Here is a 24849-nt window from a genome sequence, read left to right as displayed (position 1 = left end):
TGCATGGCATCCATCCTCCATGTCTATGTGTGGTCTTTTATTTTGCTATAAGCTACAAGTTATTTGTGTTGTTTGTTTGTGGGAAATTGGGTAGAGATTGCATTGATTCTAGACTTTAGAAAACATAGACATATGATACGAATATAATTTAGTTGAGAGAAAGCAAGGGAATTTTTGTGGGGTCTTGCTCTTGGCAAGTTTGTGGAGCAGGGAATTGGATTCTCATTTCTCAGCTGGAATTTGAAAAAAATAAAAAAAAAAGAAGGAGAAAAAGGGAGCACTTTTCTCCACCAATCTCCCTTTGACAAATGCCAGGACTTTGCATTATGCTTTAAACTAAATATATGTAATAAATAATTGTCTTGCTCCTGCCGAAATGACATAAATCATGTGTTGGTTCGTGTTGATGTTTATATAAAATCTAGAGCTAGGATTTTCTCTAATTTATTTATGCCCTCATTTACAATAGGATTTTCTCTAAAACTCATAATTATGAATAGATAGATATGCCATTTGTTTGTGGTACCAGACCAAATCTATTTTCAAAACACTGCATGGGCTGGGTTAAAGGGAGATCATGGTTGGACGCTTTGCTTTCGTCATCAAAACCAAAAGAATCTTGTGGACGGGCCTCGGTAAGTTTGGGTGGCCAAGTTTTGCAGGTGGGCAGTAGGTGTGGGTATCAGAGCCGATGAACCGGACTGAATTGGGCCCAATTAGGCTGAATTGGATTGTCAGTTGGGCCTGCCTCCTATATTTGGTAGGATTTCGTAGGAAAATGATCTCATAGGTGGAGCTTAGCGTCTGTGATGACGCGTACAATAAACTCGTCCGTTTATAAGGAGGAAGAAGAAACATATCGTGGAAAGTAGGAAACATCCGCGTAGTAAATTAAAATAATCCTATCTGGGTTTGGCTTATGCCCCAAGCCAAGCCAACCCAGACCGACCACCCTCGCTCCCCTTCCCTATAAATCAAACACAGAACAGAGGCCAAGCCACCTTTGTTTATGTGTTTGTTTCGCCACAAAAATTCGAACAACTGAAGATCAAAGATAATTCAAAGACATCAATCAAATTAAGACATGACAGGAGGAACCGAAGCTTTTCCGGATTTGGGAAGGCACTGCCAGCACTCCGATTGCCACCAGCTCGATTTCCTCCCTTTCCAATGCGACGGTTGCCATAAGGTAACCTTACCCAACAACAATACACATCATAAATATTATGTGTTAGTTTATATAATTTCTGAAAATTAGGCATTTATATATATATATATATATATATATATATATATATATCTGTAGGTGTTTTGTGTTGAGCATCGGTCTTTCAAGTCCCACGAGTGCCCCAAATCTGATCACAACAGCAGAAAGGTGTTGGTCTGCGAAATCTGCTCCACCTCCATAGAAACCACAGGCCGCGACGGAGAAAAAGACCAGATGCTCTTGTTAGAGAAACACCACAAGTCTGGAAATTGCGACCCAAGAATGAAGAAGAAACCCACGTGCCCGGTTAGGCGGTGCAAGGAGATCCTCACGTTTTCCAATACCAGCACGTGCAAAACTTGCCAGGTTAAGGTGTGCCTCAAGCACCGGTTCCCCGCCGACCATGTTTGCCGGAAGCAAACGACGCCTTCCTCATCGTTGTTGGTGGGTAATGGCGTGCACTGGAACGAAAAGTTCATGGCTGCTTTTGCTTCAAGGAAAGGAAAAGAATGCGGGAAGAGCGAGCGCGATTCCAAGTCTTCATCGACTACGCCTTCTGTTAGAGCATATTAAGAGATAGCGTCATGGGTCGTCTGTTACTTTTTCTTTTTATGTAAAATCACTGGGAGAAGGGAGGGGCTTCGAACTTGGATTTGAAAAATTCCAACATGAGTTTTATTAAACTCAATTGGAAGGAGAGGGGATTCGAACTTAGAGATTTTACGATCCAGTAATCATCATAAATTTTACTAATTACAATTCATGGTTTGATCTAATTGAGAATATAATAAGCATTTTTGATCCTATTGAGAATATATACTCGTACAAAAACCAGACATTCACGTGCAATGTACAATATAACTGAAGATTAATGTGTACAATTCATACATTCATTTGCTCATGTCCTCTGTTTCTATCTATAAAATACAACAGTAAACACCTATTGTGTCTATCTATAAAATACAACAGTAAACACCTATTTTTCAAATCAACAAACACCTATGGAGGATAAATTATTCAAACTGATCAACCCCCTCTCAAACCTCAACTTCAACACAGGATTTCACTCAATTTCTTCCACTACATTTTCTGACACAACAGGTGAAAATACAAATAAAAGAAATGGCTCTTTAGATAGCAACAATTTTCTTTTCTTTTTTCCAATGGTATTTTACATTGCATCATTAGAAGTATAGATTATGGTGGCTGCCGTTTCGTACGGGGCAAGAGAGCTCGAAGAATCTTTTTTCTTGGTCCCTGCAAATCAAGCAAGCCTTTGTGAGAAAAGTTCAATTTCATTTCCAATGAGCAAGTAGAAACAATGGATGCTAGAGGGAATGGATATATACCATCGGTATACCCAGCTCTTTGAGGTCCTTATCCCCCATCTGCTTCAAAGCAGTCATGTCAACCTGTAAATCAGATAATTAAGCATGAAAAAACATGAAGTTGAGAGAACCAAAAGGAAAAAGAGAACCGAAAGTCACTTCTTCATTTATATTAGTATTCCTCATTGGATTAATCAGATTTCCACATTTAAAATACAGAAAGTCAGTTGTGACATTCCTTTTTGTTTTGTTTTGTTTTGGTTTTTTTCTGGCGCTATCTCAGACATCAGATTACAATCAAATGAAGGAAAGCACACCTATATCAAAAATCACATTCTGCAATGTTTTTATAAGAATCAAGAGTAGGTAACTTACTTCTTCAGCCTGGAAAATAATGACATATTTTCCCAAACCAAGTCTATGCAACAAGCCAGGAACAGTAGGTTCATCCCCCTGTACAAATGCAAGACAAAGAGAGACAAACTCATTAAAGTCAACTGGCAATACTAAATCAGATTTCCCAAAAGGAAGCTAAAGTGTTGAATAGCCATAAAGGAGTACCATAAGTGAACTTTTCTGCATGCTGCCACTTGCTGGAGCAAATTGTGCAACTGGCCTGGCAGCTTGAGGGGTGGCTTTCATTGTGAAAAGTAAGGAGTCTGTTGGCTGAGAACCACCAACCATACCATTTCTCAGGAACTGGCCAGATCTAGAGGCATCAACTGCCCTAAATGATGATGCTGGGCGCAGCTCATCAAAATTTCTTGGTGGGGATCTAGCTCTGAATCCATCCGTAGGTTGAGAAGAGTAGAAGTTCCTTCGTGAATTTACCTGGTATAAATCAGCTGCATTTTCACTGGGAGGAATTTTCATCATCACGCTTCTTCCATTTGTTTCTGATTCGTGCTGCAGCATCTGATATCTCATCGATGGATGAACAGGTTTTGACAGCTTTACACGAGGGTCCATCCGCTTGCGCTCTTCAACAGCTCCACCAGTTTGCTTAAATAATCTTTTACGCAACAACTTCAATCTGAGGTCATTTCGACTGATTCGTGAATCTTCACTTGTTTTAATAGACCAGAGTCAATACAAAGAAACCATATAAAGAACAAAAAGAGTTGGTAATATCACATTAGATAATTTACCATGCAGTTGTTTGTCAACCCCACTCCATTTTCTACCATCTCCTCGTTGCCTGAAAATTGATATTGAACACATCATGATAGAACTAAAGACACACATGCTACTGCCTCAAAAACCAATTCTCAAAATAGCATAAACACATTACTGCTATAATAAACAAATGATGATTTCTGCCAATTTTAGAAGCGCAGTTCTCCGGTTGGTTGCTAAACAAATTAAAAAAGAAAGGTGAAAATGATTATTTTTATGCTTTTCATATTATGCACCCAATTAAGGGACAAAAGACACCAGCCTACTTCTATATTCCAATCCTTTGAGGTAAGGTTGCGATTTGACCATTCTCAAAATGAAAATGCTTCAAGAGCTAGTTTTGGCAGTGGTGGTAGTTTGCACGGTAGAAGACATAAAAAAGATTTTGGGCATGGATAAGATGAGTTCATAGTACCAAAATGAAGGAACCAAACCATTGGAGAATCACATTCTCAATATAAAGTATCTGAAGAACTTCCCAAACAAGTGGTAAGCTGATAAGCCAAAGTTACAGAGATTAAAGAGACAGAGCAATGTACCGCTTGCCAGCAGAAAATGAAAGACCATGAGCATTACTCCCAAGTCTGTCTCCCATTGATCGCTTACTTCCAGAAACTAGCCCACTATAGCCATGCACTCTCACAGAGTCTGATGCCGATCCTCCCCTCTCCACAACCTACAAAAACATTTCCACTAGTAAGTAAATAAAAACACACAAATCGACCCAAATTCGCCTTTAAATAGGTTCAGCCCAAGATATATCCATTCAGAGAAGACCCAAAACCCAAAAAATTCATCAAATTATCAAAGCAACCATAAAAACAATTGGAGCATTCCAATGCACAAAAAATAGCTCAGTAATACGAGCAAATTCGAGCTCATGTCTTTTCGGAAACAGAACAAGAAAAAATAAAATTGAAACTAACAAAATAAACTTAGCTCCCTTTCGCAGCTGAATAATGTGGAAAATTATATAAAATTGAAGCCAATAAGAAAAAAGAAGAAGAAACCCTTTTTCCCCTTTGTCACAGATTCAGCGCAAGCAAACAACCGGTAATTGGGGCAAAGAACACAGAAAAAGTATGAAAGCAGGAAGCAAAGTACCTGACCAGAGCGACCAAGGGTGATGGTGACCCTGGGCTGCGACATGTCCGAGAGCCAAATGTGTAATTGAGGAAATTGATTTCAGAGATCTAAGAAGAAGATGATGATGAAGAAAAGACAAAGTAAAACCCTATCTATCCATCTCTATGTTTCGATTTGCAGAAAGGCATCCATGCGTGGCATTGCCATCTTACAGGTCTGTCCTTGTGAGGATGTCGCCTGGTCAAGTCAATCTTCCTGGGCTGGGCCAACAATCTCCCACCTTTCAAGCCCATTTCTTTTAGAAATTAGAGAATTGAACTTCAGGTTCAGGTCAATGGCGAAGTCGATGGCCAAATAGTCTCAAGTTCAAACCCCATGGCGCACATAGCACGTTGGTAGTGTGTAAAAAGCCCCAGGTGTAAATCCTTTGGCGCACATAGCACGTTGGTAGTGTGTAAAAAGCCCCAGGTGTAAATCCTTTGGCGCACATAGCACGTTGGTAGTGTGTGAAAAGCCCCAGGTGTAAATCCCACGACGCGTTGGCTCTGTGTGGGAAAAAACTCCGTTCCCTACACAGCATGCAATTTTTTTTATAAAAAAAGTCCATATCGATGAAAGCAAATGTGTCTCTAAACCAATTACAAAAATTTTGAGACAGATTTGTTATTTACAATTTATAAAAGTATCTTTTTTTTTTTTTTAATAAGGTTTCTTTCAAGCTTCGCATAGCCTTTTCTTTTTCTCCTTTTTTGATTGGTACAGAAGATGATATTGAAAGCAACCTCACATTCCCTGAATCGATGACCAATGGGTTTTGTCCAGGTGTCTCAGCAACTTATCCAAAATATACAATTGAAATGTCGGTCGACACAAAAATTGGTGATCGATTAAAATTACATCAATGTTGGAGCTATGAGAATATGACAAGTCCATGGGATATTTTCAAACTAGAACAAAGATCAGACATTCAAAAGAGGAGCTTTTCTTCAATTTTTTTTCCTTTCACAAATACAGAAGTGGACTGTTTACACGTACTTTTCAATACACACTAAAGCTTATTACATGTTTGCTGTTGATTCTCTGATCTCTTCCAAGGAGATGGTCTGCATTGCACAAGAGTTGTAGGGAAAACAAATTAGACGAAAAAAATTACATGCAAGAACAGGAGTACGAGATTTCTCAAACCGCATTATGTAAAACCTATTGTTTAGATTATCTCAACAAACTACAATTGATGAGCTAAAAGAAGGGTGCATAAGTTACCTGTTCCGGTCCAGCAAAATCATTGTCAGAAGTGAGAAAGAGCATGCAGTGGCACTCCTTCCTGCCAACACAATCTTGCAGTTTTAAAATAATCCGGGTTTACACATACTTGAACTATTTGCATATAATGCTGGTTTGCAATAGTTTAGATGTCAAAGTTAAAATGAAATAAGCCTGACATTCTTTAGCTGGATTTGAGCAGAATATTCGGATTAAGTAAATCTAACATGAACTCTATAGCCCATTTGTTCCTTACTATATTTTTATCCAGTAAGCAAATCTAACATGAACTCTATAGCCCATTTATCTTTGATTTCAATGTCTGAGTACCAAAATAATGAAATGGAAACTTTAATAAAATAACCTGATTGGTATACTACTTTCACAAAATAATGAAATGATATTTACCTCTCTCTCATAGGAACACATGGGCAGTTCCAAAAGCCTTGGCCAGCCTCGGCAGGTTTGTCATCATAATGCCTGCGACAAAACGAGTTCAGACTTGGAAAGCATGACATGATATGAACACGAAGCGATTTTGACACTAAGAACTGGTAAGGAGTTTGAGGCATAGGGCAAAGTAGGAAAATCCTCGTGAAGAACAATATCAAAGAACAGATGTTTACCGACAAGGGCAGAGTGGCGCTCCCAATGAATCTTTATGGTCTGCCAATCCCTGTTGAAATTGAAAGATCAGAGTAATTTACTTGGATAAATACACTTCAATCAAATGCAGAGATTAAAATGAATATATATATATATATATATATATATATATATATATAATATCAGGATTCCAAATCTGTAAGGGATCTTTTTGTCCCAAATCAAACTGCTCTTGGGACATTAAAAAAAACATGAACTACAACAGAAAGATATTGAACTGAAGAACTATGCCTATGGGGATCATTTTGAGGGAATAGTTTAAAGATGTTTCATAATCTATAGGATCAAAGGGCTCGGGGGTAATATGTTCTTTACGGTTCTAATCCATGGTGGAAGCTTATAAAGTTATCGGTTTTGAAGTAAATTTGAAGTATACAATGGTACACAAGTAAGGTCCAAAGAGTAAATAAATACATACCTTGATAACAACAGAAGTCACTCCCTTATCCACGCAGAAGTATGTTCCAGACTTGCGAGCATACTGCTCAGAGAACTTCCTCATAATTTCAACAGATTTCTCTGATGGTTCCGCTGCCAGAACACAAAATTCATAGCATACATTGATCCAAAGTTCACATTTTAAAAACGAAACACTATCAAAATGGGGATGAAGATGCTTTGAAATGAAATGACACATATGACATCCTAATTTAAGCTGAAAATGTTCAAAATTTTCGACCCCAAAAGCTCAAGTCTACTAATCAAGCAAGGTTTTTAATTTGGCATTGCATATATCACACTTTAAAGGTTTAAAACACTTGTACAGAATCACTTAGAGCAACGCAAGCTCTTCATAAGCTCGAATATACGTATGATTTACATAAATACCAGGCAAGAACGTCAAATTGGGGCAACAATAATCTGAAAACCCACTAATTATAAATGATAATACAACGAAAATATGAAAGGAAAAAAAAAGGGGAAAAAAAAAGATGTTTCAGAATTGCGAACCTTGAGCTCGGATTACATGGCGGTGGGTGGAGCGTCTGAGAGGAGAAACGAAGGAGGAAATGCTGACGCGGAAGGACGGAGCTTGGAGTTGCAGAGTCATGGCCTGAGAGCGAGTGCGGAAGAGAGAAGAGAACTGGTGTGGGAAATTAATAATTATTGGGCGTAATAATCCGTTTGTTTATATAATTTTGGGGGATTTAATTTGGATATTTTGGAATTTTATGAGATGGGTTTGGGAATTGGCATTGAATTGAATGAAGTTGAAGCAAAGCTGTGCCCGCCACTCGTTCGTTGTGAATATCGGTTAAGGAAACACACCAACCACTCGGTCCGCTACCAATGAATCCATCTCTCACTCCTTCCTTACTTATTAAAAGGCCTTGGGCCTGTTTTTGTCTAATCACCCCAACCCATCCACGTAGAGACCAAATTTTGACCCATATGATTTTTCTTTTCTTTTCAAATTCACCCAAATAATTGAATACAATCTTTATCTAAGCTTGATTTCCAGGTTGCTTGATTATGATGAATCCTATATAATTGACCCCCATTTGGTTTGCTTTAAATTTCAGGTTCAACTAGTGTAGGTTTTGATTGTAGTCCTCAAACCTAGTTAGTTCATTAGAATTTGATAGAATTGAACTCAAATTTAGCATACAAGTTAAGTGCGTTGAATTGCATATGTGGGTTATGTGAGCTAAGCAGATAATGACATAGTGTGGATCTCCCCTTTTATATTCGAATTTGAATCCCCATTCCTTTAGGTTAAAGTAAATTTTTTTTTTGTCATTTGACAAAGAGGGAAGTATTATATTGAGGTACCTCAAGAGTGTCTTCTACGTGAATCGAATCCGAATGCACTTAAAGGGAAGGAAAAGAATTTGACTTATTTTTCCACTGTGATGCCACCCCATGTGTAAGTTAGAGTAATTTAAACTCTCGCCTTATAGAAAAAGTTAAATATAATGTAGGCTCTATGCATATTTATAGATGGTGGTGGAGGATATCGTCTTAGTTCAAAAATAGGAATGGTAATGATTCTGGGCCAAGCCAAAGATTAATAAATGACGACCTACGAGCCTAGCATGATGTGTGACGGATTAGTTTGTGAACACATATTAAATTAGTTTATGAATTCATGAGAGATTAGAGATATATATCTAGAAAAAGTTAGAAAGAAAATTGCTAACATTCCCCTATATCATCTGCACTGCACTGTCTGAAATGAACTCTGAATCATGCATGCCGCCTTTAATTATTAAGATTCTGCACTATCATATCGCGAGATTGACAGCCTAATAAAAAATGTCTTGCATTAATCAGCATCGAGTAGGTAGACTAGTAGCTATAGCCAGAAAGTACTTAACTAGGGCAAAACCGTTGATCGAGAAGAAGAATATAAAAAATTGGCTCCACCACAGGCATTAGCTAGGGCAAAGGCCTAATTTCATGTGTGTGTGGTTGTGTAAATATGCATCTTAATTACTTATCTGTACTGTCAAAAAAAGGTGGACAGAAGGTCATCAACTCAAACTTTTCAGTTTTCACAGCAAGAACTCAAACTAGCGAATCAGCTCCCACAATGGGTCATGGGAATAATGTACTCCAATCTCCATCATCCGCATATGGTGAAGCCAACATCATACAGACAAAATGTACCCAACATCATACATATAATTTGGCAAAACTCTCAGCTGCAAAAGGTGGACTGAAGAACACAAGTAATTATTATCTATTTTCCCAATCTCAATACATATACTTTGCACAGAATCCCACTGGGAAAAGATCTCACTGACAAAATGAACAATTATGACATAGCATTGCTAAGCTGAACACGTATATTAAATTAAATTAGTTTCTTTTTGCTACAAATTAAGAGCAAATATATATATATATACACACTTCCATTTTGAAAATACTTTAAGCTAGCTGAATGCTAATTAACCAATTAAAAATACGGTCCAAATATATATATATATATATATATATATATATATATATAGACCTCAAATTACAAAGTTACATGTATATATGGTGAAAGGGTAATGGATTGATCTTTGTTAATTCACATATATGAAAATCCCTTTGTAGAAACCCTAACACAGATCCTGTAGATCTGAACTGGAAAAGGAAAATCAAGTAGAACCAGTACTTCACATATATAATCTAGAATCGATTTCTTCAGCAGTTACAAGTACAACACAAACAATAGTTCTGATCATTTAAACAAGATAATCCATACACACACACACTCGGAGAACAAAAGAGTTTCTTACCAAATATAGTGACTTGAGTCTTAACATAACCTATAACAACAAAACCAGGAAAGACAGAGCCTTTATATAGCTAACAAGATCTAAGGAACAAGTTGCCAAACCAAAAGAAGTTGAAAATTTGAGATTTGCTTTGATTCAACACTAGCAAATCGTCGTCGGACCAAGATGCTTGATTCCCCAAAAGCGCAAAGACTTGCAATAACTCTTTGAACTTTATTAAGGAGAGAGATCGAGATTCTTCACTCGCAACCAAGGAGAGCGAGAAAGCTAGCTTATTAGCTATAGCTAAGCTAAGCTAGGGTTGTCTTTCTGCTGGGCGCTTGAAAATCATGATGAGAAAATTTTCTTTTCGTTGGGTCGCTTCTTTTTTTTCTTCCTCTTCTTTGGTGGTGATATTAATGAGAATAATGACACTTTGGGTGTGGGTGTTGTGGGGTGGTTGGAGTTGGAGGTGATGAAGCAGCAGCAGAGGGTGGTGTGGAAGCAATGATGGCGATAAAGAAGGTAAGAGGAGGACATGATGATTGCTGTTGGGTTCTGGCGTTGAAAGAAAGGCAAAGCCAAAATTTCTAGGTTTTTTGTGCCCCCCTCTTTCTCTCTCTCTCTCTCTCTTTCTTTCTAACATGTCAGAGCGAGAAAGAGAAAGAGAAAGAGAAAGAGAGAGAGAGAGAGAGAGAGAGAGAGAGAGAGAGAGAGAGAGAGTGCGTGTGACGGTGTGAGTGATGATGACATTCATTCATGAAGCCCAACACTCCACAATAAAATAGGGTTTTGAGGCAGACAGACATGGCTAGCCCTCATCTGAAAACTCTCATTTTTATTCCTTTAATTTGGGGCCACACTCATAATGCAGCTTTATTATCCAAAATAAATATATCTTAACAAATAGACTAGATTTTGGCAAAGTATAATTTGCTTAGGTAAGCTCAGGAGCTCTGGCTCAAATACTATTATAATAAAATGAAAAAGTGATAAGTGTTTAGTTCCAAAAAGTAAATTTGAAAAAGAAAAAAAAAACATGGTGATTTTGCACAAAATAATGATAGGTAATGCTTGGTTAATGTGTTAATATTGAGATTTGGATTTAATTATAAAGCACAAAGTTCTTGAGTAGCTACTACTCGCACTGCCATGAAATGTATGTGATCAGATTGTTCTTCACATTATAATTTTCACATGGTCAATGTTGAAAAATCTGTTTACTAATAATGTGATGGAGACAATCGGACCAACAAAAAAAAAGTGATTGAGACACAAATGAAATTTGAAGAATATATAGAATATTTAGAAGATCAAAACGTTTTGAGCTCAATATTTCATGTGTACAAATTAATTAATTTTTAAAATTTTTTAAAAGAATTTATTTGCACAAGGAAAGTTGAAGAAAGAGAGAGATGCTCAAATTATAGAACTTAAAATGGAGTCTAGAGCGGATGTACTTCTCACTGTGCATCCGAGTTCGAATCTTTCTTCTTGTAGTTTAAATTAGTTTAAGGTTGATTATTGTTTGTATAAAAAAATAGATACTCCTTTTATCACTAGAGATTTAGAAAAGAGAAAGTTGAGCAACAGAACATGGAAATGGAATCTATAGTTTCCAGAATCGACTGGATCCCAGAATCGGCCAAATTTGATTGTCTTCCCCACCTGGATGTCATATTCAGGCTAATCTAAAAGCTAAAATGCAAAAGATGAAAAATCCAGCTTTAAAAACGATTCAAATAATCTTTGACTGGTTACTGTTGTTTGCCCCCACGATTACATTTACATAGGTAATTCGTTTTTACCCCTGCCAAGCAAATGTGCAATGGAGATTAGGCAATTTTAAATATATATATATATATATATATATATATATTCTTTTTTGGGTTAATTCTTTCTTAGATTTAATTCAAGATGTGAGACAAGGTAAGTAAATGAGTTCTGAATTTTTTATATTTTTAAATATAAATTATAGTTTAAATTACAAGAAAAAAAAGACTTTTCACACACACAATACTATAGTGTCACAAAAATTTAAACCTAAAACAATTAATCTGTAAATTTAGGCCATTTTTCTCTAAGTAGAGTCATTGATAATAGTTAAAGATTAAGATTAATAAGTGAAAGTGAATAACCAAAAAAAGAGAGGAGAAAAAGTCAACAAAAAGGCAAAAAAAGGTTAGAACATTCTACAACGACGACAAAAGAACAAAACGCATGTTTCGGCAATGGTGGGCTCTGTAGGGTTATGTCGGTACCCTCCAAACCAAATAAAGGGTAAGCGGTCCACACAGGCGAAATGGGATGAGAAGTGCCTGTCGTATAGTAACTCCAGGGATGATGAAATCAGGAGTTATTAGCTTCCGAGTCCTCCATGTAGTTCTGGGTACTGATCGGTTTGAAACAGTAAAAGGCTCTTTTGTAATTAAAATAAAGATTTCGGTACATCATTTTCTCTTTCGTTAACTAAATCAAATATTTTGGTAGACTTCGAATCTGTTAACATAATATTTAGTTCAGATTGGTTCGGTACGCCGGTAGTACCGTAATAAAAACATACTAATAAAAATACTGTAAGATCCCACATCAACCAACGGAGAGGGGGTGATATGCCTTATATGTGTACACCCGCATCCATCTAGCACGAGGCCTTTTGAGAGCTCACTGGCTTCGGAGTCGTAAGAACTCCGAAGTTAAGCGAGTTGGGGGCCAGAGCAATCCCAGGATGGGTGACCCACTGAGAAGTTGTTCGTGAGCTCATCTAGCACATAACATAAGTTCTTGAACAAATACACCAAATTATCCTCGTAAAATACAAAAAATTCAGTAGTCTAATTCGTCCAAATATGAAATCAAATAACTTAGGCACTATATCATTCAATATATACTCAAGATCTACCGGGAGCCACTTGTGTTTGTTGTTTGAACATTTGAGTGTTATTTTTACTGAATTCTCAACATTTATATAAATGATTTTGATATTTGTTCTGCGGTGGGTTCTTTAGTTTTTCATGCTGAATCCAACCCTATAAAGAACATAAAATTTGGATCAACGGTTGAAAAGTTACAGATAAAAAACGAGACAAAGGTCGAAACTGAAAAACATAGGAAATTCATAAATTCCTCTATGACCAAAAAGTGCTACAGTACTCGGGTGATAAAGAAGTGATAGAATAGTGATAAAGTAGTGATAGAATGGTGATAAAGTAGTGATACAATGGTGATAAGAGAAGTGATAGAGCAGTGATAAAAGGGTGATACAAAATATTGATTGTATTTATCTTTGGTTTATTGTTTTGTATTTAAATAATAGAATTAGTATAAATATCAGATTAATGCGGGTTTCCGTCGGGTTAGGAATATTGTTTCCGTTAACCAAACCAAACATCTCGGTACGAATCGAATCGGATTGGAATAATTAAAATTAAAAAATAATTATTTAACCAAACCAAACCTAACCGTCAGTAGAGTCGGTACGCGGATAATTTGGATAAGATGCCCACCCCTACCTCCATGTGCCATTTAGCTTCTTTTTTTTGGAAACTGAATATTTCATTAGGCAGAAGCCAAGGCAAACAGCCAAAGAGAGAAACAGAGCAGAACAAAAAAAACCAAGACACAACAGCCAACACAAAGCCAAAATCAAGAGCAACCAAAACAGCAGGCCGACCCAGAATTACAGCGAAAAAACTAGGACAGAAAACCAGACACATTGCAGATGGCAACAGGTGTCAGCGGTCAAGAAAATCATCACCAAACAAAGCCTGCGGTGGGCAAGGAAGCCCATCACGAGACAGAACACGAACAAGGGAGGATGGGGGCCGATCGACCCAAACTTCCGTACCCATCCTTCCAACAGCAATCGCCGCCGCTGCATCCGCAACCGCATTGGCTTCTCTTGGGGTCCAAGTCCACCGAACAGCAGAAAACTTGGACTTCAAATCCTGTGTCCGACATAAAGAAGGGTACCATCTTTTTTCCACCTTTTTCGTTTTCTCTTTGTTCCTTCTTTTTTCATGTAAGTTTATAATTGTTTCCAAAAATTCACAGATACAGAGGATGGATACTGAATTTACAATTTGATTTTATTAAACCAGCTCTTTGCATTTCCAATGCAACAATTTCCGGCATTGGATTTGGATGTCAACATTCTCTCTTCTTGCAGCAAACAATCAATCAATCTATATACAAAGGGTACCATCCATCAATTTACCATTCCAAAGATTTCATCTCCACAATTCCTGGATTTTGAGATACCAAATGAGGAGCTTCCAGATATTTTCACACTTTTGGATGATCATCACATCAATCTGTGTGCTTGCTTTCTTTCTATAGTAGATACTGATCAAGGGAACGATGATACCAGTGGTACCTTGTGGCGCAAGCTCAGATTCCAACCTGAGCCGTTGGCATTGCATCTTCGTTTCCGGGAGATTTAAAACCACACTCTAGTCTTATTGCCGCCAGTAGTTCAGGAGACACAGCACCCTGTGTAGAAACCTTCTTCCCCGTGTTGCTTGCTTTCCTATCATTATCTCCTGCAGCACCCCAACCCCTGTAAAGTATAACTTTGCTAGGCTCCTGGGAGACTAGAACTCCACCCGTTGCTTGCTATGAGAGAGAGAGAGAGAGAGAGAGAGAGAGAGAGAGAGAGATTCAGACAATTTATAATGCAAGTGAAAAAAAGGGGAAAGATAAGTAGGAGGAACTTGGGCGTGCATACATACCTCCAGTTTCAAAACCACTTCCCTGACTGAAGTTCCTTTTGCTCTGCCTTTGACGTTCACTATGGCAAGAGGATGCTTCTCAAAGTGAGCCTTGATTGTCTTCGCCACTCCACTTACAATATTGTTCCTTCCTAAAAGTGATAACAGAAACAAACTATTTAGAAGTAATGAGTCTCATATGCCAACTTATACTAGGACACACACGTAGGCATAAGCCTATATACAATTACAGTGGAAAAACAAAAGGTTCCAAACTTTTCTGTTGTTAAATTTAACTTACATTAACTACTAATGTTAGCACTAATTCAAGCATTTTCATAATAGAAAAGGAGATAACCGGAAGCCAAAAAGTTTAGATAAGCACTAGCAAGAGCTGGAATTTTCTTACCAAATAAACAACCATTTTAGGAAATGAATGATTAACAAGAAGAGAAAAACTGGAAAAGAAAAATGGAAATAACATTACCAACTGCAAGCACAGGGCGTTTTTTCATCTTGAGGGCTTGCTTTCGCAGAAGAAGCCTCTCCCCGTTGGAAAGATGCAGAGACTTCAAGGGCCTCTCATTAAAATCCTTTCTTACCATTACTGGGACTGACGGTTCAGATTCACTATTGCCAAATCTACCTGATGAGTCCTTGGCCTCAATCTCAGAAACACGATGCTGTTTGTCAACAGTTGCAGAACTGTTCAGACCATTTGACTGAAAGCCCATAAATCATACAACATAATAAGTTTATAAAAAAGGATCAAGAATATAAACATGCATAGGACTTCATGATAATTGATATTACCATAGCATCTTCAGGGAAAGATGTAGAGATGGAGACTCCCTCTTCTCCATTTACATCCTTGAACAATTTTGCATGAGTTTCATTTGTAACTGGTTCACTTGAAGAGACAGGCTCAACTTCACCATTTTCATCCTCACAACAGATCGAAGAGAAAGTAATCACCTTATCCTGTTGTGTGGCTAACTGACCGTTCACTATAGTACCCATTCCATCATTCAATTTCATGGGAGTCACATGAGCTTCTTGTTTGCCTCTACCCTTGAAAAATAAAACATGCACTATTTCAGATATCACTCCTGCAGGCTGCAGAAGATACCGAGGTACTAAATATAAACATGCATATGACTTCATGAAATTGATATTACCATAACATCTTCAGGGAAACATGTAGAGACGAAGTCTCCAACTTCTCCATTTGTATCCTTGAGAAAATTTGCACATGTTTCATTTGTAACTGATTCATTTGAAGGTCCAGGCTCAACTTTACCAATTTCATCCTCCTCATTTGTAACTGATTCATTTGAAGATCCGGGCTCGAATTTACCAATTTCATCCTCATCCCAGGTCGAAGAGAAACTAATCACCTCATCCTGTTGTGTGGCTAATTGACCGTTCACAACAGCACCCATTCCATCATTCAGATTCACGGGAGTCACATGAGCTTCTTGTTTGTCTCTAGCCTTGAATGATATAACATACACTATTTCAGATGTTACTTATGAAGAAGATACTAGGGAGATAATAAATACATATTATATAGAATGAAACCAAGTCTGACATATTAGCATAGTCTTTACATCAACATTCTTTTCATGGCAAACAAGTTTTACAGAATGAGAGAGAAAACATGTTTTAAGTTCAGTATCTGATGTTAAACATTCTTCTGATTGAACAATATTTGCCTCCTCTCTGACCTCATTTATATCAAAACTGTTAACTTTACCTCCTTTTATAACTTTTTTTTTAGTACAAGCGATTGGGGGAGGGGGTTTACACAAATATTCATTCAAGAAGTACATATTGCATAGAAGAGCATAGAAACATGAGATAGCTGAGATAGCTCACCAATTCATTTCTTGATTCACCAACTGACTGCATATTGTCTGCTTCCTTGTCTTTAACCTGGTTCAAGAAAACATTGAATAATTGGCCTCACTTTGAATGGGCACAGCCAGCATAGAATTTTGAAAGAAAAGGATAAAACAGAAATATAGAAACCCAGGACAACTCACCAACAGAAGCTTCAATTCGTCTATGTTTTCGTTAAGCCTCAAAACATGAAGTTTCAACGACTGCAGGTCAAAGCAGGAAACAAACAGAAAGGAATCAGATGATGAAGTAGATATGACATTGGGGAGAATATAAATGGGAAATAGACAAATAAATATCTCCATAGTTTTTCCTCAAAACAAACAAGTCTATATTGTGCCAAGATCCTTGTCATAATGGACTTTACTTGCCAGTGAAACTACAAGTTTCATTTGACGGGTCTACTGTATACTTTTATAACACAATTCCAACCAAAAGGCCAACCTTTATCATCAGTTTTCCGGGTAGATCAACTCCTATGTTTAAGTATTTATCGTGAAAACAGTGGAATTAGATCACTTAGCCATTAATCCAGTCTCTTTGGGGCAGGTATGATGAAATTTATGTTATGTTCCTTTTTTTTTTTCAGTGTTTTAAGTTGCAGGAAGCAGGTTGATGATGACAAATAGCTTAAATGCAAGTGAGCAGATGGGCAAGCCAATTTTACCTCACGACGCTGTGCCTCAATAGAACGCTTCATTGCTTCTCTTTTATTCAGAAGTGTCTGAGGTCTCAAAGAAGCAGGCCTGCTGTAATTTTTTCCACGATACACAATGATTGCATAACCCTTACTCACTCTCTCCACTGCCACTAGTATCCCGCCACTTTCTGCCTCTAAGGTTTGTGCTATTTGCTGAACAGCTTCGATGCTTTTCTCATTACATATTATCTTAACGAGTTCCCTATACTTCCAATGAAGATGCATGTTTTCGATTGTTCCATCAAATACTCCTCGTCTACCTGAGAATTAAAAGAGAAGACTTATCAGAACTACTTCTAAAGGAACTAGATATTTTGATGGATTTTCAATAGCACCTATAATTTGATTCAAAAAGAGGAAATAATCAGGTAACAAGTAATAACTAGTGAGTTCAAGAGAGAAGAAGTATAACTCACCCATCAGTAGGAACGGCTTCATTCTCAAGCCAACCTTCCTTAGCATATATCTTTCTTCTTTAGTTATACCTTCCTTATCTATTTCAGGTTGTTGGGGGATAGCTGAATTCTCCAGCTCTGCTAGAAGTTTTTCTGCCTTTGCTTTCTTTTCTAAAGCCTGTTCATTACAGATAGGTCATTTGTAACACAAAAAACAGCTGAACCAGAATTCACCAAACTGTAGCATCTCAACAAAACCATACCATGGACAATTTAATGCTAGTCCTATTGACAACCACCTCAGCACACTTTAGCTTTCGTTTTGCAGATGGAAGGCCCATTTTATGATCATTGGTCCATTCATGTTTATTTTCTAGTTCAGTCCTGGGTTCAAGCTCCTGTCTAGTCGTAACTGAGGTACCATGCACTGCAATCTGTTTCTCAGCATGTATTGCATACTTCCTTCGCTCTTCTATGGCAGAAGAAACTGCAGGCGGCAGAAAATCCTTTCCCCTATACAAAACTATAAATTCCCTGTCCCGAGCAAGCAGAGTTCCTCCGGTCAGCCTCTGCAACAGAGTACATTTCATTAAAGGTAGCAATAACCACAGAGTTTTAAAATGAAAATATCAAAAATTACAGAAGAAATCCTAGCTAACTCAATTTGAACGTAAATCGACAGGATTAACAAGCCATGATGTATTCTAGTAATAATAAATAGGTAGCATTGAAGAGATATTCCCAGCTTATTTTCAACCTTTAATTCTTCAGCCATAATCTCTGTATTAGTGTTCTGTACCCCTCTTTTAACAGCTATTTTGGCAATCTCACATTTTTCCCAGAGTTTGACAATGGAAGAGGCCAAACCTTGAAGATTTCTATTTCTGCCTGTAAAAAAGGGAAGAAAAAAAATATAGTAACTAAACACTGGCCAGAAAACAAGAGTTGTAAGAACATAAGCCAAACTCACCCAATGCAAAATGGCATGGTAAGGGTCGGCCGAGTCTCCTGATTGTGGTCATTTCATCATCTGTTAGTTTAGGTTTTAGACCATAAGGAAGAAGGCGGAAAGGTTTCCTGTATCCAGGAACAATGGCAGGTAGAAGGTCAGCATCAACGGGAAGAGGTTCATAACCCCACCAATCAGTAAACCGTGGACCCAGTCCTTCTAACATGCGGTCAGCTTCTTCAGTAAGTTGTGCCTCTCCTGGAAGTTGAAACCGAACTCTATCTTGCAATCCAACACCCTTCACTAACATTGGTTGAGCTCTTTCATTGGTTGTACTTGGTATTATAGCAGAGTTTACTTCATTTGAGATCTCATTTATTCCATCATTGATGTGTGCATCAGGCAGTGCATTATGGGAAGTGTCAATTGTCGAATCTTCATCAACTTTATCACGCAAAAAGTAAGGATACTTATAGTTAACCCCTCTATACAAAACTATCTTACTTCCAGATCTCCAAACAACCAGCCCTCCAGTTTTTCTCTGAGAATGTTAGAACAATACCAAAATCAGGCCATTGCACACCCTAGAGAGACATAGTCGACATTACCAAATGGATAATTCAACAAGCTGGATGCTTTTGTACTATGTTTATATAAAGAATGAAAATCCAATTAAGTCATAATACAATGTCAAGTGACCCAAATCTATAACAAGTGATAACGCATGGCAATTCAAAAACCAAAACCTGATGGAAATTTTAATTAAAAATACTCCTACAACCTCATATAAATTCAGTGAATTAAATAATACCCAAAACACCACAATCATACACCATAGTAAATACAATCAAACATGCTTAAAATAACCCCTGTACAAACTAACAGATGCGGAAAAACAACTTTATCAGATTTCCAAAATTTATCTTTACACATGTACTATAATGTCAGATTTTTCTCCGCTTAAAAAAATTAAAGATTTTAGTAAAACACTTGACAGAATTCAAAAAGATACGAAATGGAATTTTGAAACAAATGTACAGGAATTTAAACATAACAATCCCAAACTCGTATAAATTCAGTGAAAATGGAGCCTAACCTCCAACATATCATGAGTCCTCTTCATGTTCATCCTGCACAAATCCTCACACACAATCTTCACAACCTCGGACCGCCGCCAGTTCTCGTGAATCCCATTCACAATCCCTTCAGTGATCCCAGCCTTGCCAATCTTCAGCTTCTTCCTCAGCCCAATCCCAACTGTCGTCAGCCTCCTCAACTCTCCCTTCCCCAAACTCAGCTCCGCCAATGTCGGTACCCTCTCCTCTTTCTTCCCCGTCTTCTCCAATTCCTTCTGCTTCTTCACCACTCGCCTCAGCTCATGAAACCTCGCAATAGCTCTGCCCGTGCCCGGTTCCGGGACCGGGTTCTCAGGCGTGCTCCAGCTCGAGTCGAGCGTGTGCCCGACCCGGTATTTCGGCAATCTTTGCGGCAGAGGAACAAAGATTTCTCCGGCGTACTTCGTATCTGGTTGGGGTTGGGGTTTTTCGTTATTCTCGGTGAATCCAAGACTTCGGAGCTTTTCGGCGATGCGTTGAATGGCGGACTTGGGCGCAAGGGTTTTGGTGCCGGTGGTGGAGCTCCGGATTGCGAATTTGGAAGGTTTAGGATTTTGGGAGGGAAGGGTTTTAGGGAAGGAAAAGAAGGGAGAGAGGGATTGGTCTGTTAGAATTTTTGGCGGGAATGGAGAAGCGGGAAGGTGAGTTAGAGGAAGCAACATTTCATGGGAGCAGAAGAAGAAGATGAAGAAAGCTCTGAGCTTCTGACTGTTAACGAGCCAATTGTTCTAACGACTATCTATCTCTATCCTTAATCACGTGACTCGCGCATGACCTCCTTCACCAAATACAATTGAGACCATCCGATCTGCCTCAAAAAGAAAAAAAAAGGGACCATCCGATCAAATAAATAAATCAAAGAAAGAAAAATTGAGACTATGATTGATTATCAAAAATATTGAGCCATGGTTAAGTAACACCGTAAATCCAATCCAAATGAATTTTCTTCGTCTTGCATAAGTCTTAAGTTCGTAGTCAAAATGCTAAGACGTATTTTCTATACAAAAAACTTATAAACGTGGGTTATGTCAGTTCGATAAGGTAATATAGCCACCCATTTGTACCGAGTTTTAAATTCCTTTTTCGCAAATTAGAGTATGTTAGAATCTCTTCACAACCCGCCTTCTTCTCGTTGGTTACAAAATCTTAACCAGAAATAAACTTACAATCTGATAAAGGAATAAGTGAACTACGCCTTGTACAATGTACTGAAAACATCTCTGAGAATACATACAGGTCCATCGACCACAAATTATTTTTACAAAGAGCATGCCAATTTACATTTTCGGCTTATACCACAAAAAGAAAAATTACAGTCCCCTTGTACAAACAAATCATTATTTCCAATTGTTCAATCAGATTGGACGGCACACTTACTTGTGTAGAAATTACATGGACTATATACAATTACAATTGTGTTTTCTGATTTACAATAGAGTCACATTATGCACAATTCAAATGCAGATCCAGCTCATAAACATGCAAGAGGGAGAATCACAGTTAGATGAGAAATCCCAGAATGAAGGCGTATTCTGTCCTGTAGACGACAACAGAGACACATTTTCAGCAAGTAGAAAACCAAACAGAAACTTAAATAAGCACTTGAGACATGAAAGTAAATTTATCCATTCAGATATGATAACATGAGACTACATTTATTTTTGGGTACTTTTTTCTTTCTTTCTTTCTTCAATTCAGATATCAAACACTTACGTTCGGGTGTGAAGGTATTGATCCACTGTGAGAGGTTTTGGACCACCAAACCAATCAATCAAGAAGATATTCTCAATGTCTAATTTGAAGAACTCGAAATTGTGATTCTTGGGCCAATCTGTTCACCATCCAGCAAAAATAAAAATTTCTTTAGTTGGTGAGCAAAATATGAACAATGAAATTATGAAACAACTGCAGGTGGTATGTGAAATCTTTGTGTAGTTACCCTTCATCTCTGGATGCTTTGAGAACAAGGCATTCTTAGCAAACTCTGTTTCTTTGGAATCTTTATCAGCAAGCTTCAACTAAACAAAACCAAACGTTCCAGGTTAGTCAAAATTAACGTGATTCCTAGTTTCCCTCAGGATAGCATGGATCAAAAATAAACTAGCTGTTGCAACACACCTTTCCTGTAAGTGTAATCTTTGCACAAGTGGGGTTCTCAGGGTCTGTCTTCCCACAGGTTCCAATAGGATGTTCACTAATTGTCAATGAAGCCCTCTGGTCTTTCAGTGCATTTCTTGCAGTGGGATCCAGAGTTGTCAAGTAGAAGTATGGGATACCCCTACCTTTTCCGGGTTCTCCATCGCTAAACGAGACCACATTCCTGCATTTTTTATATTATTATTTTGGCCTTTACATACAAGGGCTTCAGCCAAACATGGAGCATTATTTGGAGGAAAAGGCAGAATGAATGAATCTATCAAAATTTGAATCACAGAGTGAAGAAAATGGCAATATGCATTACAAGCGCACTCTCCTGTCAGTATCTTTATGGAAACACTTTCCTCCTAAGGGGTAGAAATAAGAAACAAAGAAACGAAACGAAGTTTTTATGTCATGCCTCAAGCCAACCCAGCAAAACACTTTTCGTTTGGGGCTAATCTTGCAATTAGCGCTTGGTATTATATCTGAAGACAGCAGTTGAAACTTGAAACACAAGCAGCTAATAGATGAGGAAGTAACGCAAGAATATAGATAAGAATAATAAGCAATAGAAAAATTTACCCAAAGGGTGCTCCTCCCAATTCGCTTGAGATAGTACTGCAAAAACAAAATGACAAGTGAGCTTCAATATATCACAAAAAACACAATATTTTTCAAGCAAAATTGACAAGCAATTGGGACCTGTAATAAACAATTGAACAGTTATCAGATTTCTATTAGACATTTGTATTAAGAAGAATGAAACTTGTTTAGATCATATTGATTCAATGGTGTTCTGTTAAATTTCAAGAGCAGAAAAGTTCCTTCCTTTCTTTCCTTCACACACTTTGGGTTGACTTATTGATAAATTATCCATGTTCGTATAGCACTCAATTGCAGCATCAATTCCTTCCTTCATCAACACAAATAAACTAAATTGCAAGAAATTATGGCAATCACATAGCCAAATAAGATTATATTTCCGGCTAATTGGAAATCAAAAAATGGAGAAAAAAAAAAACATAATATAATTGACCCAGAAGCCAGTTATTGTAGCAAAACTGAGCCCCCAATTTAACTTAAAGCATATCTTCATACGATAATATAGACCAATAGCAGAGAGAGAGAGAGAGAGAGAGAGAGAGAGAGAGAGAGAGAGATTATACTTTAAGACACCCCAGGAATTCTGAGAGACCAACCAACGAGCAGTGGCGGCAGCATTTTCCGGGTCGGGTTTCTTCAGTGAGAGTAGCCGCCCGTGTACAGGTCCTTGGATACCCAACAGGACAGAAACCAAGCAGATTGCATAAACAAAGTGAACAAGACCTTTGATCTTCATGGCTCTGCTGTGTTTTCGTCCTTGTCTTTGTGTGTAGAAGGGAAAGAAGGAGATATGTATTTATACACAAAATCTACAGGCCGATGACGTGTCCAACTACCAGCTCCAGTCGTGTGCTTTCTTGCAGCTTAACTAAAAAGGCATTTGGGGAGGTTATATCTTCTGTAAGCGGGTCTAGGATTTCTTTTTTCTTCTAACAAATCATACATCCTAAGAATAATCGATCAAAATAGTTTTTTTTGGATATAACCGAAGATATGTTTAATTGCATAAACACATTTTCTTATATAAGAAAAAAAAGATAGCAATATATTCCTATTCTACCATGATTTTCCACTTATGTCACAATTCCGGAGAGATAAATATGATAGTAGATCATTTTCATTAATATTGGTTATTAACTTTTACATATATGATTTAACAATTTTCATTTTTTAGTTAAGTGTGGTTTAAATACTTTTTCGGTCTTAAAATTCATAGAGAATATCCGTTGTAATTTACTATGACACTCCAATGGAGCTTGATCCCTTGTGGACATTGTAAACACGAAATTTCCTGCGACAAATGAGACAAGAACACGTGTACAAAATAATATTGTATCTATGAAATTTAGGGTTACAATCTCTGTATTGAATCCTCTGATTCGATCTCCAAAGTGTTTAAAGAAAATTTGTGTTTGATACAAGTGTCGTAGAGACTTGATCTTGATCAAACGGGTAGCACGAAGCTTGTTTGGTGTTTGGGATTTTTATGGTGAAGAAACCGCACGTATTTGTTGTGCTTGGTGGCTCTTCCAAAGTAGGGTGAAGAATGCAGAGAGTTTTCTGTTTCTTCTGAGTGCTAGGTTTTTTCTCCGACCTTTCTGCCCTCTTCTTTCGTCTTGAGGCCTCCTATTTATAGGCTTTTGTCGGATGCTTGACCTAAATAACTTTCCTTGATTTGTGGGATTTGATTTGATTTAAATCAATTCCCATAATCTTAAATCAATTCCCATAATCTGGCAATTTAACCAGATTATCTTCAATTGATTAACTTGATTAATATTTGATTTAAATCAAAGTCAATCACAGAAGATTCTTTCCTTTAATTTTGTCTTCATCTTGAACCGTTTGATGCACTCCGTCGGATGTCGCCATTTGTCATTTTTGACAATTAATCCAATTTTGATGAGTCACACGCCACATGGGGGAATTACGGGGCCCACGATTTAATCCACCGAACCCTAATTATTTTCTTGTCAATAGAATTTATTACACCAAAATTTCTGTGTCTACAAATTGCCCCCACTTCATGATGCATTGTAGACATGGGCCTTTTGACGTGTAGGAGGTGCAGCCTGAAGTGTTCCCCCTTTCTTTTTTTTTTTTTTTTTCTTTTTTGGGGTGATATTATTAAGCTTAATAATATCCAATATTGGTAAGATCTTGGGAAGCAAGATACTTTCCTAAACTAGGAATGAGAAACCCTAGCATCACTAGGAGCTTTGATGGTCTTTGGTTTCTTTAAATTGCACTATGTTCATGAATATTGAGATCAACCAAATAGAACAGCAGAAAAACTCCTCTTGTTGGCAAGAAGGTCTACGACTTTGAAGTTTGCATCATCCGAATTCTCAGCAACCAAAGTGGTGAGAGTTGCTTGGCTTGAACCCAGTTTTTTTTTTTTTTTT

General features: G+C 37.6%; 5 protein-coding genes across 7 annotated transcripts; 1 reads left to right on the top strand and 4 right to left on the bottom strand.

Moving 5' to 3' along the window:
• Nucleotides 1-297: 297 nt before the first annotated feature.
• LOC117620839 (zinc finger AN1 domain-containing stress-associated protein 12) lies at nucleotides 298-2022 on the top strand. The gene is made up of 2 exons (XM_034351082.1): nucleotides 298-1189; nucleotides 1307-2022. The coding sequence occupies exons 1-2, from the start codon at nucleotides 1085-1087 to the stop codon at nucleotides 1778-1780; spliced, it is 579 nt and encodes a 192-aa protein (XP_034206973.1). The 5' UTR covers nucleotides 298-1084; the 3' UTR covers nucleotides 1781-2022.
• Nucleotides 2023-2041: 19 nt separating this feature from the next.
• Nucleotides 2042-5050, bottom strand: LOC117620838. Of its 2 annotated transcripts, none has more exons than XM_034351080.1 (7): nucleotides 4816-5050; nucleotides 4251-4387; nucleotides 3684-3733; nucleotides 3097-3605; nucleotides 2911-2988; nucleotides 2557-2619; nucleotides 2042-2464 (listed from the first exon to the last, which is right to left on the bottom strand). In XM_034351080.1, the coding sequence occupies exons 1-7, from the start codon at nucleotides 4858-4860 to the stop codon at nucleotides 2405-2407; spliced, it is 942 nt and encodes a 313-aa protein (XP_034206971.1). In that variant the 5' UTR covers nucleotides 4861-5050; the 3' UTR covers nucleotides 2042-2404. The 2 variants fall into 2 exon arrangements, with proteins under 2 accessions (XP_034206971.1, XP_034206972.1); XM_034351081.1 differs by having other exon boundaries at nucleotides 3097-3596; nucleotides 4816-5046.
• Nucleotides 5051-5655: 605 nt separating this feature from the next.
• LOC117622103 (ferredoxin-thioredoxin reductase catalytic chain, chloroplastic) lies at nucleotides 5656-7995 on the bottom strand. Its single transcript, XM_034352647.1, has 6 exons — nucleotides 7678-7995; nucleotides 7145-7257; nucleotides 6687-6736; nucleotides 6469-6540; nucleotides 6061-6121; nucleotides 5656-5900 (listed from the first exon to the last, which is right to left on the bottom strand). Exons 1-6 carry the CDS (start codon nucleotides 7775-7777, stop codon nucleotides 5856-5858), a joined length of 441 nt encoding a protein of 146 aa, XP_034208538.1. The 5' UTR covers nucleotides 7778-7995; the 3' UTR covers nucleotides 5656-5855.
• A 6006-nt stretch (nucleotides 7996-14001) lies between these two features.
• Nucleotides 14002-20504, bottom strand: LOC117620855 (CRM-domain containing factor CFM2, chloroplastic). 2 transcript variants are annotated; one of them, XM_034351099.1, is made up of 13 exons: nucleotides 19684-20504; nucleotides 18609-19128; nucleotides 18396-18526; nucleotides 17902-18207; nucleotides 17660-17816; nucleotides 17211-17503; nucleotides 16687-16746; nucleotides 16520-16576; nucleotides 15820-16134; nucleotides 15455-15712; nucleotides 15129-15324; nucleotides 14663-14793; nucleotides 14002-14546 (listed from the first exon to the last, which is right to left on the bottom strand). In XM_034351099.1, the coding sequence occupies exons 1-13, from the start codon at nucleotides 20362-20364 to the stop codon at nucleotides 14322-14324; spliced, it is 3330 nt and encodes a 1109-aa protein (XP_034206990.1). In that variant the 5' UTR covers nucleotides 20365-20504; the 3' UTR covers nucleotides 14002-14321. The 2 variants fall into 2 exon arrangements, with proteins under 2 accessions (XP_034206990.1, XP_034206989.1); XM_034351098.1 differs by having other exon boundaries at nucleotides 15129-15363; nucleotides 19684-20502.
• A 373-nt stretch (nucleotides 20505-20877) lies between these two features.
• On the bottom strand, nucleotides 20878-23331 carry LOC117620856 (protein CREG1). Its single transcript, XM_034351100.1, has 6 exons — nucleotides 23008-23331; nucleotides 22424-22459; nucleotides 21821-22022; nucleotides 21642-21720; nucleotides 21416-21533; nucleotides 20878-21239 (listed from the first exon to the last, which is right to left on the bottom strand). The coding sequence occupies exons 1-6, from the start codon at nucleotides 23178-23180 to the stop codon at nucleotides 21203-21205; spliced, it is 645 nt and encodes a 214-aa protein (XP_034206991.1). The 5' UTR covers nucleotides 23181-23331; the 3' UTR covers nucleotides 20878-21202.
• Nucleotides 23332-24849: the final 1518 nt, after the last annotated feature.

This window comes from Prunus dulcis, chromosome 3, assembly GCF_902201215.1.
Source record: "Prunus dulcis chromosome 3, ALMONDv2, whole genome shotgun sequence".
In the NCBI taxonomy this organism is placed as follows: Eukaryota; Viridiplantae; Streptophyta; class Magnoliopsida; order Rosales; family Rosaceae; genus Prunus; species Prunus dulcis.
This window is presented reverse-complemented; position numbering and strand designations above follow the sequence as displayed.